This window comes from Rattus rattus, chromosome 10 (assembly GCF_011064425.1).
Source record: "Rattus rattus isolate New Zealand chromosome 10, Rrattus_CSIRO_v1, whole genome shotgun sequence".
Lineage (NCBI taxonomy): Eukaryota > Metazoa > Chordata > Mammalia > Rodentia > Muridae > Rattus > Rattus rattus.
The window spans coordinates 70,629,778-70,645,371 of NC_046163.1; the positions used below are offsets into that span (position 1 = coordinate 70,629,778).

General features: G+C 45.2%; 1 protein-coding gene across 1 annotated transcript in view; it reads right to left on the bottom strand.

Annotated features, from left to right (window-relative positions):
• The window catches only part of Hhat (hedgehog acyltransferase), a 225,721-nt gene that overhangs the window by 115,448 nt on the left and 94,679 nt on the right, over window positions 1–15,594 (bottom strand). Inside the window, exon 8 of the mRNA XM_032915511.1 lies at window positions 11,805–11,840. Coding sequence (XP_032771402.1) covers window positions 11,805–11,840 — 36 coding nt within the window. The remainder of the gene's footprint in view (window positions 1–11,804; window positions 11,841–15,594) is intronic.

The window sequence follows — 15,594 nt, forward strand, 5'->3', positions numbered from 1 at the left end:
GAAGATGTAGAACTCAGCTCCTCCTGTACCATGCCTGCCTGGATCCTGCCATGCTCCTGCCTTGATGATAATGGACTGAATCTCTGAACTTGTAAGTCAGCCCCAGTTAAATGTTGTCCTTTATAAAACTTACGTCAGTCATGGTGTCTGTTCACAACAATAAAACCCTAACTAAAACATCACCTCACTGTGGGAAGCACCATGCCAGACTGGGATCTTGGACTGAATCAGGATAAAGTGAGCTGAGCACCACAGCCGTCTGTCTCTGTCTCTGTCTCTGTCTCTGTCTCTGTCTGTCTCTGTCTGTCTGTCTCTGTCTGTCTCTGTCTGTCTGTCTCTGTCTGTCTCTGTCTGTCTGTCTGTGTCGGTGTCTGTCTGTCTGTGTCAGTGTCTGTGTCTGTCTGTGTGTGTGTCTGTCTGTGTGTGTCTGTGTCTGTCTGTGTCTGTGTGTCTCTGTGTGTGTCTGTCTGTGTCGGTGTCTGTCTGTGTCGGTGTCTGTCTGTGTCGGTGTCTGTCTGTGTCGGTGTCTGTCTGTGTCGGTGTCTGTCTGTGTCGGTGTCTGTGTCGGTGTCTGTCTGTCGGTGTCTGTCTGTCGGTGTCTGTCTGTCTGTCTGTCTGTCTCTCTCTCTGCTTTCTGACTGAAGATGCAGCGTGACATGTGACAGCTGCCTGCAGCAGGGCCCTACAGCTGACTGAGACTCACCCTGCCAGGATGGACTGTGCCTCCTCAGACGGTGAGCCAAGATAAGCCTTTGTTTCTTACGTCACTTTTCTCTGGGGCTTTGCTGCAGCAACAAGAAAAGAAACTATATAAAATATAAAATAGAAAGAAACTTCTAGAATAATCCCGAGGTTTTACTTTGGTGTGTGTTCTTGAGCTACAGTCGTTGAGAGGAACAGGGTTGGGTGTGGGGCAAGTCAGGTGACTCCCAAGTGGTTGCTCACCATCTGACTGGCAGCTAGACAAGGAAGGCAGTTAGACGAGGAGCAGAAGCTCAGAGGATCTCTGCGGGGAAGCAGAATCCACACTTTGTCCCCTGACCCTGAGAGCATACTCCTTATATTCTGTCCAGCAGGATGGGCGGTAGCTTCGGTGGCTACTGAGCTGCTGAGCTTGTCCCCCTTAGAGAGGAACCATCACCTCAGCATCCTGTGAGCAACTGTGGAAGAGCTCTGCCCCTCACACCGGGCAACCTCCAGGACTGAGCCTCTGATTCTGAAACTAGACACATGGAGGGAGGGAGCATCATGGGCTCAGGGTTCAGCCCCCACCTCAGAGACTGCAGACAAGCCACTGGCTGTTTTACTAGTGATTCTGAGTGACCAGCTAAACACTGACAACCCCAAAATACCTGTAGGAGTCTCAGTTCACATTCCAAGATGGCTCACAGAAGCGGGGGTGGCAGGTGGGGGTTTGTGGAGGGTCCTTATATATTTTTACAGCTTCACTATAAGGCTAGTGGGATGGGCTCCACAGACAAGACAAATCATGGCAGGAGGGGCTGGGAACTGCTAGCCTTTTCTGGGTACTCCAACTTCCAGGTTACCCCTCACAGTGCTAGGCCACATCACCCTCAACCTGAAAAGACTTTTCCTTTGGGTTTTATTTTTCTTTTTAAATAAAAGTGTCACAGCAGCCATGAACAACAAAATCCTCAGTTTTCTTCCTGCCAGTCTTGGGGCCAAACCTTCTATACTCATGGCTGGTTCCCCTGGCAACAGGTCCCCATCCTAAGGCTGGCAGAGTCTATTAGACTTTGCCTCATTAGAATGGGAAGCCTCTATCACTTGGAATTCTAAGGGATTCAGGAGCTGAGTCCTGCTCGAGGGGCTCAGAGAGTTACAAAGGTCTTGGCAGATCCATGTAGGGACTGAGCTCAAAGAAAAACCTCAGAACAAAGGCCTTCCCGGTATGCGTTATCTACAAAGGTTTAAGGGCTCTGCGGTAGGAGCCAGCAGAAGAAACCAAGTATCTCTTCCATATTCTATCACGATATCGTGGTAGCTTCACCGAATCGTAATAAACTTGAATTTAAATAGCCGCGGGGGATTAGCAGCCAGGGTTTCGGCTGGCACAGATCTGGACAGGAGCTAATATTAGACATGCCAGCACCACTCACGAGAGGCTGCTGAGATCAGAAGGGGCCTTAGAGTTTATCCGACAGAATTCTCTCATTTCTCGAACAAGACGAGTCAGGCCCGAGCAGAAGGGACTGAGGCAAAAACTCACTGCAGCAGGGATGTCAGGCAGCCCCGAGCCCTGGGCTTCTGTGCAGGACCTCATGCCCTTTCCACTTCACAGGAAGTTTCTCGTGCTGATGCAAAAAATAGCTGCAATCTGGTTTAATTCTGGCGTGTGGAATCGATGCAGCTGACAGTCAAAGCCCACAGAAGATCATGGGCTCCCCCTGCTGAGCACAGCGTCTGCCCTGTGCATCACCTAAGTAACCATCTTAGTTATCTTCATGTGTGTGTGTGTGTGTGTGTGTGTGTGTGTGTGTATGTATGTATGTGTCTGTGTGTGTGTATCTGTGTCTCTGTGTGTATGTGTTTGTGTCTGTGTCTGTGTGTATCTGTATGTGTCTGTGTGTGTATGTCTGTGTATATGTGTCTCTCTGTGTGTGTCTGTGTGTGTATATGTGTGTATATGTGTGTATATGTGTGTATGAGTTATTATGTATATAAAATAGAGTATACTCTAGTTATCTTTATATATATACATATATATGGGAGTTATATATATTTGTGGGAACATATATATATATGTATATATATATATATATAATATATGTATACTCTAGTTAAACCACAAAAGGCGCTCATTAAGGAAGCCCCAGTCTCCTGTTCAACCTCCTCACAGACAGTGAAGGAGGCAGTGCAGTCAGGAACTGTTCATGATTATCCCACAGGAGCTCAATGGTGCCTTTCTAGGACTGAAACTGGGCTCCAGACCAACACCTCTCTCTCTTAAAGTGGGTATCACTCACACCACTCCTGGGCTGCACACTGAGTCCCACCCTCTACCCACACATGACAGTTCAGAATCTCACTCTCAAGACTGGGACTCTAAGGCCTGTGGTGCGCAGAAAGGTGGGATGGGTCTGGCTTCTGCCTTATTTACATCATGACCCTCAGAAGGCAGAAAGCCTCAGAGGTAGGAGGACAATTCAAAAGGTGACGAAGACAACACTCCAGAAATGACCACCCAATAAACAAGCCGTCTGCACTGTGTAGACACCAGGGACCCTATAGTCCCATTTGCTGAGAGCTTCCCTCACGTTTCCATTTAAAAAGCCACCTCTATATTGCAGGTCCTTCCATTAACCTGGCATTATTTTTAATTTATCAACAGATACATTATCTTTAGCAATGGCTACGTATAGAATTGCATATGGGGGTTTGAACTGTGAATGTCAACACTCAAGAGTTTAAAAAGTTTGTTTCTATTTATGTTACTTTTAATCCATATTTTCTAATTAACCAATCCAAATACAATAGTCATAAAGATAAAGACGGATATTTTTTTAAAAAAAAACCTCTAGCAATGTTTTCCTCAAAAGCAACAGCAGCAGAGGCGGAATGAGCAATGGGTTACAGAATCATCTAAGCACTAAAACGGCTGCCCTGGGAGCCATGATCAAGATCCTTCCACCCAGCAAAGGAAAGAGAAGCATTTCAAGACATTGGGAGAGCCTGGGACCAGGAAAGCAGTCCCTAGCACTAGCACTAACTGTGATGGACTCTGTTCCTGACAGGGAATGAGAGAAGACAGACATCAGGCCAAGATTTGAGAGGAAGCCAGAAAGAGATGTGTGTCTGGCAGCTCAGAGAGGAAGCTAGCACCAGTCATTCAGCCCAGCATGGCTGATATCCAAGGCAGGAAGGTAAATGGCTAGTTGGGTCATCAATAGCTGAACAAGAAGGAAAGGTGAACCAGGGAAAACTGGAAGCCAGGCTTGCTGAGAGGTCCGGAGACAGTGCTATGAGAAGAAAGTCCAGTGAGTGTCCAAGTCCCGGCACTAGGAAACTAGGCAGCTGCCCACACCCTAGAGAGCACTACTGTAGTTCACGGTTAGTGAACTGCCTCACATGAGGTTTCGTAGGTCAAGTTACTCCTGCTACACAAGTAAACAGGGCAATGATAGAGTAGTTCTGGGTTACTGATGCCAGACTTAAGGAGTTTCAGGATAGCTGCTGGAGAGGCTTTCTTTAAGGGGCAGGCACCAGCTAGATACCCCCAGACCCAGCTCCTGGGAGGAACATAGAATATCTCACCAAGTCCATCAGGTTGACTTTGGAAAAATGAATGTCAGATCACGTCCCTCAGAACTTCAACAACCTTCACCTCCATTGCTCCGCTGACATTTATTGTTAGTTGTTTTGAGACTCCTGAAATGAGAGGAGTATCTGGCTTCATTGGAGACTCGGTTGTGCCACCTGATGTTTCTCTGGAAGCTGTCTTATATGAGAGGATGTTTGGCTGAAGCAGACACATGAAAGGATTGTTTTGCTGAGGACAGACATGTGGTGGGTTTCCTGGAAGCTGCCTGGTGAAAGGGCATGTGATGTTTGCTGAAGTGGATGCTAGAGAGGACACAGGATGTTTGGAAAGATGTAGAACCCAACAGTGGACAACACTCTTGCACTGGTGCTCCTTGCAGCTCTTGGCTGGTATCCATTGGTCTTCATGGACATGCTCTCTGGCATTGGCTCCCCTTCCTTTCTTCGCCGATCTTTGTTTGTCGTGACTTTGTAGATAGAAACGCAGCTGCTGCTTTCTGCCTCTGTGAACTCTTGCCTGCTGACCAGCAGAGCCTCACGGTTTCTTCTGGATCGAGCCACTGCTACTAAAATGTATCCAAATGGCTTTGAGGAACTGGTAGATATTGGACACTACGGGGACTGGGGAATATACAGGTAAGTGAGACCTCACACACTGTCTAGGAGGACAATCCTGAGTACAAAAGTCACCCAGGTGGCAGGCGCCATGCAGGAAGAGCTACAGTGGACAAGTGAGCTCCCTGGAGACAGCCCACCATCTTGCTCAGCTAAGATGAGTGCTCTCTGGAAAGGCATGGCCCCAGAGCTCATCCCAGGATTGCTTCCTGTTACTGATGTGCTTTCTCATGCTTGTCATTGCCATACTCCTCAATGATTTGGCTTGGTGTGAGTGGACACTGGGAGACCCTCACTGCCTACATAGCCTGGTATGATCACTTCCTGGGTGACAGCCCCCCTATGGGGCTAATTTCCTGCAGATCAACATGAAAATGAAAGTTCTTGAGATAATGCTGTTTAGATGAATTAATGATTTTATGGAATTCCTGGTTTGGTTTAAGTGATTTTAGGAAGTTATCTTGATATAAATAAGTTTGGGAAGTTAGGGCAGTTAATAGAAAGTTTAAAAGTTAGAATCAAGAATAGAATGTGCTCCTTCCTCAGAGACTGGCAAAACTAAGAGTAAGAGGGGAGGTACAGCAAGAACTCTCACGTGCGCTACAAACAGGTAACTGTAGTAGCAAGAAAAATAGCTTAGGACAAGTTAGTGATCAAAGAAAGCATTTGTTCTAGGTTGAGCCTGAGTTTCATGGTCTGGAGATCTGGGAATGTGGTAACAGGTTTTCTGTGTGCGCCATGAAATAGAAAGGCTATGAACAAAGAGTACGCAATTCTATTGTGAATCTAAGAACAGAGAACAGATGATTAGTCAGTCTAGTTGATCAAGACGTCAAAATAAGATGTAAGACAGACAAACTGTTCCTTAGTAAATGCAGACTGTCCTCAGCCAAGCACAGGGAGAAACCTGCTACTATAAACTTGGCCTGCTTAAACTTTACTAATGTATTGACAAGAAAATTATAGATTTGGGATTACAGTGGGCTTGTGGAGAGAAAGATAGATGAGAATTGTTTATAGTTAGGTATAAGTCTCAACAGAGAAATATATAATAATCCTTTTGTAATTTCCTTGGGGAATAACTTTAATCTGTTTTTGAAGAAAACGCTTTTGTGGTGATTGTGTCTAGAAAATTTGTAACTTGTGGCTATAAGGTAATAAAACTTTGTCCTAAGGGATATAAAAAGGGTTAAAAGAATAAAATGCTGGGGCCTGCATTTGCTTCACTCTGTGTGCATGTGTGCGAGTGCAACCCCATTGGCTGATGTCTAGACAGACCCCGGTCATCCCCTCTGAGTGACAGACCCAGGTCAGTTCCTCTGAGTGCTGACTTCCATCAGCTGCTTTCAACACTGACCCCAATCACCAATGCCAAACCTCACTGCCTGCCTCGGTTTACCATGTAGTATCAAAACTGTCCTTTGACACCAGGGATTTATGCTGACCTCCATGGGGCTTTGCCCAGCCCAGCATGGCTTCAGGAGCAGGGCTCCATGCAGGAGGATTCTGGGATCAGAAAGTTTCATAATCAGTGACTGTGGGGGGTCAGGGAGAAGCTGGAGAAAGGCTGCAGGGAGGAAATAGCATTTAGGACAGGCTGACGTAGTACAGGACAGGGACACTTATACCCAGTGACTCTCTGCAGGTAAAGACAAAGAAAACCTTTGCTGAGTCCCACTGCTTCTGAGCACAGTGTAGAGTGGTTTGCATACTTCATCCTGAATATCCTCAGTGAGATGTAGGACTGACCTCCTCAAAATGCCACAATCAGGAGACACTTGAGTCCTCTATATAAAATGGCGTAGTTTTTGCACCTGTCCCCTTTGCCTGACCCACAGGACTACAAAGGCACAGATACCAGGCTCAGCTAGGAACACTGTTTTAATAAGACCGTGCTTTATACCATCATTTAAAAACATTTACTAACACTAAAAAAGGTGTTACATTTGCAAAGTGAAAAGGAAATTAAATCTTCAGTCACTGAGCAAATGTTTCTGTTGGAACTGTCATCTCCATGTGTATTTAGAAATACATATTCAATGGTTTTCACTCTGTGTGCATTTAGAAACATATATGCGATGGCTTTCCCCCTCCATGTGTGTTTAGAAACCTGTATGCAATGGCTTTCACCTCCATGTGTGTTTAGAAACATACACACGAGGGCTTTCTCAGTGGACTCAGAATTCACATGTGCTTTGCTGTTTCTAAGCTGTTAGACTAAATGCAGACCATAATTTTCTTCCCAGTACCATCTGGACCTTAACCCAGGAATGAACCTCTACCTTTCTGTTAAACCTTCCTCTCAGTTTCCAGCTGGTAACCCAAAGGAGTTTTCAAGGGGCCTCTGAATATGGGCAAAGCACAGCTCACTGGTGACTCTCTTCCTTCTTCTTGGGGGGCCCTTTACCCTGAATGAATCCTTCACTTGACCCCCTGACTTCCTAAATATGCAAGGGAGACTCTTCCAGAGACTTTGGACATCACATAATTGCAGGCAAATTTGCAATGGCAGTGAGCAGACATCTTCATCAACACTATAAACACTACAATGACCAGCAATAGTTCACATTGTAACTGATACTATCTACCTTAAACGGGATGGGATGGAAGGTGGAATGATGTACACCTGTAGTCCTAGCTATTCAGGAGACTGAGGCAAGAGAATACTTGAGCCCAGAGTCTAAAGTCAGCCTGGGCAAAGTAGCAAGACTGATGTTTGTGGAGTCACTCTGTGGCTCTTGTGACACAGCAAGCCTCTGACATCACTGAGACTCAAAGTTGGAGCCCCAATTTTTTGAACCCAACTCTTCAGCTGAAAAACTAGAGGCATGAACCAGTCAGTCATAAGGTGTCAGCAAGGGAGATCCGAAGGCAGGGCTGTTAGATTGCTTAGCTAACATGTTAATGACAGTCCCCATCCTTTCAGCAAGTTGAGATGCCACGTACACAGTGAAAAGGCTGGAGCAGCAAAGATAGAATAAGAAGTGAACAACCATCTGGTCTACCTTCCCTCCATCAGAACAAATCATGTTTTAGAAAGGTGAGGTGTGTTTTCATATAAGTGCTTTCACTTGTACAGGATCGAACATGCGCTATATTAGACACCGTCCTACAAACGGAATGTGTCCATGTATGAAATGAATCTTTCTAGCTTTGTTAGTTGCTGTAATAAACATCATGACATACACAACACAGGAGAGGAGAGGGCTTATTTGCCTTACAACTCCTGGTCAAAGTCCTTCACTAAGGGGAAGTCAAAGCAGGAGCTCAAACAGTTAAGATATACCACACTCAGAGCCAAGAGCAGAGAGAGAATAAAGCCACCCTTGCTTGATTACTCATCTAGCTGTCTCCTGTCTCCTATAGTTCAGAAACCCTTGCCTAGGGAATGGTGCCACCCACAATGAACTGGATCTTCCTACATCAATTAACAATTAAGTCAATCTCCTCTAGACATGCCCTCAAACCTACATGATCTAGAGAGTTCACCAATAGAGGCTGTCTTCTCAGGTGTTTCTAGATTGTGGGAAGTTGATAAGAAAAATCACTACAAGAATTAATTTTCTAAGTGCCATATCAACTCCACAAACCTTCTCAAAAGCTTTAGAGTCACCCTGGAGGCTCACAGCTTCTCCCATTCACCTCAGTACCACCCAAAACAGGATTCACAAGGGTACAAAGTGTGAATGCTAACAAGCTGTCAAGGTATCCTCTTTCTGACCAAAATAATGGCTTGGATATGCCAAGCATGGTGTTTCAAATAAATATGGAAATTTTAGTAAAAACTATTTTACTATCGAGGAAAAAAAGGATAGCCATTTGAAATGGATTAAAACATTAATTATACACAATATTTAAAAATAGGAAAAGACAGTTTTAATGGTTTTAAATTTATAAGCATGTAAACAATAAAAAAATTAGGAAAAGTGAAATTGATATTAAAAAAGCAAATCTTTTTTACTTCTCAAAGCTAGACTAAATTTAAACATGACAGCCTATTGTCCATAATGAGACAAAGACTTCTATTCTACATTCTTTTCTTGCCAAGTTTGTCATTTTCTCTCTCTCTTTTGTAGTGACATGTGAAGAATTCCAGCCAGTGTCTTCTGAGGTTCTCTGGTGAGTGGCTGTTCTCCTGGAAAGTCTTTCCTCCGATTTGTGTAAGATAAAGAAGGATGGAGCTCACCATTATCCTGCCTTCATCATAAACACACAGAAAAATGCTCACACTTCCCATGCTCTGTCCTTTCCTGCCTAAGCACTGGGCCACACTAGCACAAGCCAGGAAGCTAATGCTTCAGCTTTGAGATCACAGAATGGGCTCTGGGGAAGCTTGCATCATTCTAGAGAAGACAACATTACCACCATCCACGTCAAAGCCACAGCTGACTAATCTCAGGCAGGCTGCGCCAGCCTGACAACCCAGAGAACATTTCAGGAGCTTGCTGGAGCCAGTAAATAGTTCTTGGAACAAAAACAAACCAAAATGGTGCCAATCCCTTTTACACTTCTTCCTTTACATGCAGGAATAGAATTTTCCCTTGAAAAGACTCCCTAAGTATAATCTCTCTCTCCTCTCCCTCCCCTCTTTCTCCCCTCCCCCTCCTCTTCCTCTCTCTCCCCTCCCCCTCCTCTTCCTCTCTCCCCTCCCCCTCCTCTTCCTCTCTCCCCTCTCCCTCCTCCCTCTCTCCCTCTCCTCTCCTCTCCCTCTCCCCCTTCTCCTCTCCTCTCTCTCCCTTCCTCTCCTCTCCTCTCCCTCCCTCCTCTCTCCCTCTCCAGACACATCCTTGTAGGAAGCCAATGGCAAGCTGTCTGAAGAAACAGAGTCTCCCAGTCTAATGTATCTCCTCTTGGGCTAACTGTTTGCAGAAGCAGATTCTCCCAGTTTAATGTACCTCCTCTATCCTCTCATTTCATTCATTCACTCCCTCAGTAAATGGTTGTTGAAGGTTCATTCCACACAAGTTTCTCAACTTAGTAAATGATTAGAGCTTGACCCCTTCCATGAAGAAAGTTACCAGAGAAAATAAGAACCAATTTGTGTCTACTTAGGCATTGTGGGGATAGTTCCATGAAAGCATAAAGGACCAAAACATCAGGTTCATACTCCAAACTAGGCTGCAGGTATAGATCAGTAATGGGTGTTACCCACCCCCCGGTTCCACATCCAGCACAGAAGGCAGGAGGGGCTGCTATTTCAAGACCCTGGGTTCCATGCCCAGCACAAGAGCTGAGGGGCTGCTATTCTTGGGCATCTTCCCAAGGCAGCCTTTTCTGACCTGCTTATATGTGGATCTTATATCTCTGCTGTGACCCTGGTTCATTATCCTTCTGCTGTGCTGTTCTGACCCTTGCTGTATCAAGAGTTCACACACTATTGTCTGTGTTTACCATCTCAAAGAAGACCAAGACATTGCAAGGTGTAGGAGAAGAAGGCAAGGAAGGTTTGACCACCATTGGAACATTGCCCTTGCAGCCTGGCACTGAGGTTCTACACAGGTGACATTTTCCTTCAGTATCTTACCAGTGGGGAAGGGTCATGCCTTAGGGCAAGGTAACCACCACACATGCACAGAAGCCACAATGACTAGAGTTTAACAACCTCTCAGAATCAATAAACATGAGCCAATATTTACAGAAAGGAAGACCAGCCAGTGATGGTTGCTTCCCCTGCAACCTTTCATTTAGAGTAATTCCTCAGCAACCATTACTCCCTCCAAAGTTTTTGACAGGCATCTCAAATTATTTTTTAACATTAAAAGAACGGTGATCACTATGAAAAATTTAGAAAACATAGAAAAGTTGTCTTAAAGATTTTTATTTTATTTCATATGTGTATTTTGCCTGCATGCCTGTTTGTATGTAAGCCATGTATGTGCCTAGTACCCAAAGGGGCCAAAAGAGGGCACTGAATTACAGTTTCAGATGGTTGTGAGCTACCAGGTAGGTACTGGGAATCAAACTCAGGACCCTCTGCAAGAGCGTCAAGTGTTCTAAACCACTGAGCCATTGCTTTAGCCCCATAAAGTTGATTTTCAAAAATCGCATCCATTTTATAAGCTCCATCAATATTCTGGTCTATTCATTTTTATCTAATTTGTTTAACTTCATAGCTATATGAAATTAGTATGTTCCATCATACAACTCTGGTAAAACTCACCAATAAACTAGGTTATAAACTCCTGATGAGTAATCTCAATTATGCATTAGGTAGGACATGTTTCCATGACTGTAAAACAAGTGATAAATTCAGTTTTAAAAGATTAAACTCAACAGGAAAAAATTGGCCAAATGGACTATTGGATGTCTGTCATGACCAATAAAACTCACTTTCCTCACTTGCTATTTATCTTTCCATAGCTTCATCCGTGGAAGTAAGATCTTAGTCAATGTGGTGGATAATTTTGGTTGTCTACCCTTAAGAAGATTCAAACGCCTTGAGCGTGTCTGTTGAGCATTTTCTTGGTTGCCGATTGCTATAGGAGTGCTTAGCCTGCTGAAGGCAATGCCATCCCTTGACAGGTTGGCCTTGGCCATATTAGAAATGACCAAGTAAGCTGTGTTCCTCTGTGCTCTCTGCTTCGATTCCTGCCTCGAGGTTCCTGCCTTCACGTCCTTTGATGGTGGAACTGCAAACTTAAGTAAGCCCTTTCCTCACCAAGTTGCTTTTGGACGGTGTTTTATCTCAGCAGCATAAAGTAAATTGGGACAGTTTATATCTGTCACACCTGATATAAACAGATCGGAGTCATTATTCACGTGGGATTGGGTGGACACACAGGTGGTGTTAGCAATGTTTTCCTAGCTAGTAATTCAACTACCATCATTCTCTATGGTTTCTCTTTGCGTTCTTCCACAGTAGGTTTTTGCTACTTGGTCAAAGCTAAAATCAAAAGGCGTTGGCTTACCTGATTAAGAAATTGTGTAGTCCAACATCAAAATACCTGTTTAAAAGAGACAAAACAAGCCTATGAATACAACATTTATAGCAATGGTGGACTTCATAACTTACATTATGAGCACTTTAAAGGCATAGCTACACCTGTGTGATTGAGGCGTAGCCCTGAGGCAGCAGCAGCCGTAGAGGTTTAGGCCACACCTCCAACATCCTATTCGGAAGTTTTCTTTGGTTCTAATGCAACATCACAGTCTCTGGGCACACAGGCATCTGCAAACCGAAACTTGTCTAGAGATAAAAGTCATATGGTAGACACCATATGACCTCTATATCTCAGTAGAAAGGTCCTCACTAACTGTTGGCCCCAATATTTATCTACCCAAACCAAATGAAATGAGTTTGAAAATGCAGAGCTACACAATGAAGGGAGGAAGGGTGGGCGAGTTATCGGTCTTCCAAGCCCCACCCGGTTGTGGTTCCTGCCACTTTCCACCTGGAAGCACTCGTCTTCCACAATTGGTCTGCTCTGAGCAGAGACTGTAAGAAGAGTACCTCCCCCGCCTACAGCCTCACACAGGCCCCTCTGTGAGCCCCGAACCAAGCCTTTCCCACACCACTCAGCTGTTGAGTCCATATGAACTTCGCTGACTCAGTTTCCTTAATTATCAAGGCTTCTTGACTCTGAGTCACTAGATCAGCCAACACCTTGTCCTTCCTTTAAGTCTGCTGTGAAGATGCTGGGGTGTCTGTGGCTGTCCAAGGTGGAGAATCTCTGCTCCTTACTCCACGGGATGTCTGAGGCCACAACCAATCAGACTGGCCTCCTGGACTGTCAATCTGTCTAAGAGGTGACTTCTATTAATGGATACAGGGCACCCCCAGCAAGGAAATGTGACTGCTTAGGGTCTAACTATTTCTAGATCCTGCCCTGTCTCTGCCCAACCATGCAACCAGCAATGCTGGCACCTCGGACCACCTGGGAAACAGCTAGTGATTACTGGTACTGTAACAGGATTTCTTGTGGACACTACCATCCACAAGGTTCTTTCATGTTTACAGACTGTAGACTCAGGGAAAGTGAGAAGGAAGGAACTCTAGATCACACCAGTCACCAGATCATTCTCTGCAACTATTACAAAATTCAGGAAGACTGAGATTTAAGAAATATAATCTCCACTTACCCATAAGACATGTGCACAGTCCAGTACACATGTGACCAAGAATATCTATGACATGGCCCAGCACAAAACTGTAATCTTACTTAAGACATCATAAGTGTTTTGCTTTTGTTTTGGTAACTTGACCTGTGGTTCCTGAGAATGACCTTTGAAAATGACAACCTTGTCCTGTCACAAAATCAAAGACTGGAAGTGTCTGGAGGAGAGACCTGTCTGAAGGGGAGTGGACTCCTTATTTAATTCCAAATGGACACCAGGTCCTTCTGACAGTTATATCGAAAGTGAATCTCACATAAGCAAATTTCCACACTACAGGGGCTGGAAGGATGGCTCAGCAGTCATGAGCACTGACTGTTTTTACAGAGGACCAGGGTTCAAATTCCAGAACCTATGAAGTGGCTCACAATAGCCTTTAACTCCGGTTCCAGGGAGTCTGACACCCTTTTCTGAACTCCACAGTCATTGGACATGCATGTGATACCAAGACACACATTCAGGGAAAACACTTGTCATATACATAAAATCATAAATGCCTCTTAAAACTTAAACAACCACACCATAAATAATGAGAGTAAATTTAAAACACCTGCAGACAAAAGCCCCAGTTTTACTACCCAAGGTGTGTACAGTCAGCATCTCTCAAGCCTCCTAAAGGTTCTACAACCTAAGGTTCTACAACCCTCCAAACAGCACCACCACCTGGAGATGGATGAACTCCTCAGACCTGTGAGCCTAGGGTGGGGCATTTCACATTTAAACCACAGCACTGAGTCTCTTCAGTGCAGCAGTCAGGCTATTTCTAGCTGAAGGAACTAGAGTTCAGAGTCTAAATGACCTACACTGAGCCACAGCCAGGAGGAGCCAGCTCAGAGGCAGACTGAGCCTGCGCACAAGATCTTCAAGTTCTTACCAAGCAGGCCCCTCACTGCTTCTTAATGTTAACAGCTACACTAAAATGTGTTCATAGAATAGACCACCCTCCCTCATCTCCACCTGCCCCTGGCTTCTGCCTCTCCCAAAGCAGCTGTCCTGCTCCAGATTGCCTTAGTTCCTCTGAGCACACATGTCCCACAGGTGCCCCAGGCAGCCCCCAAAGGCGTCGTAGACTCTGTTTCCCATTGTTCCTAACCGGAAAGGGCTGTTCATTTCATAAACTAGTCCTTCCCCATCTCCACCTGACTTTTGGTTTCTCTCAACACAGCTGCCCTGCTCCAGGCGTCCTCCCTTCCTCTAAGCACACTCGCTCTGCAGGTGCCAGCAGACCCTGGGGGCTTGCATCTGGTAGGCTCTGGAAAGCCACGTGACCTGCTGGGCTGCAGCTCCCAGGGTGAGGATGGAAAGACCCTATTCACAGATGAATTAAATGATATAATATAGAAACATGGCTTAGCCCTGCACCTGGTGCACACAAGTCCTCCGTTTTCACAGCTCCATTTCCAGAGAACTCAGTAGGAGAAGTATGCCCCACACAAAGGCCTAAGGTGCCTCACAATGCAATTCAGAAAGAGAACACACTGATTCCAGGGCCCAAGCAGGCAAGCTTCAGGGAACAGGCTGGGCAGCAGCAGTGCCCTAGACAGCAATGGACAGCAGAATCAGGGAGAGCTCAGCCGTGAATAAGAGAAGGACAGGAACACAGGGAATATCTGCCCTGGCTGGTTCTGGTGGGCCACTCACACACCGTCTCATTCTACTGAGCTGTCTCTCTGTTGATATTCATTGGATCAATCAATGCTGTGTTCATGCCTTCTATGTGCCCTGCCACCGTGGCATGACAAGGTCCTCAACTCTCATTCTGGCTGTAGGAGGTAAATAATTGTGTCAGTAAAAGTCTACTGAAGACTAAATATGAACAAGTTAGCCCCAGTGTCCCTACAGCTGCGGCTTTCTGTGGAGGGAACAGTTTTCTGTATAGTCAGAAAGGGACAGACATGCAGGGACCCGAAGAGGAAAGTTCCAGTTAGCAGTGTCTCCAAGGAGAGTAACCCCAAGCTGGGGTGGTCAGCATGGCTGGAGCTTGGTGGTGAGGGAAAATGGGACACGGAGAGGTTGAAGAGAATGGGCTCCAGGTCTTAAGGGAACCAAGGGGATAAACAAGCTTGGGTTTTATCTGTGCACCAGTGAAAAGCAGTAGAGGGCTTTCGAAGAACACGCTTGTTTGTACTCCGTGCTCTGGGAAGACAAGAGAATGGCACGCTTCAATACATCCGTTAAAGAGATCACTTTGGTTTTCAGGAAAAGATCATTGGATGAGGACAGGAATCAAAGCATCTTTCCAGCACATTCTCAACATTTCAGACCTTGGAATACTTAAGAGTTTTTACACTCAATTTGATTGATTGAGGGACACTCGATCAACAAAATCTATTCAACTATTCTAAAATTCCTCTTCCCACAAAAGCCCTCAAATCTTTAAAAAAAAAAAACTTATGATGTGTATTTGTCAGTGTTTGTGTCTGTCTTTCTGTCAGTGTGAGTGTGTGCATGTGTGTGTCTGTCTGTCACTGTGAGTGTGTGTGTCTGTCAATGTGAGTGTGTGTCTGTCAGTGTGAGTGTGTGTGTCTGTCTGTGTATGGGTGTGTGTCTGTGATGTGTGTGTGTCTGTGTATGGGTGTGTGTCTG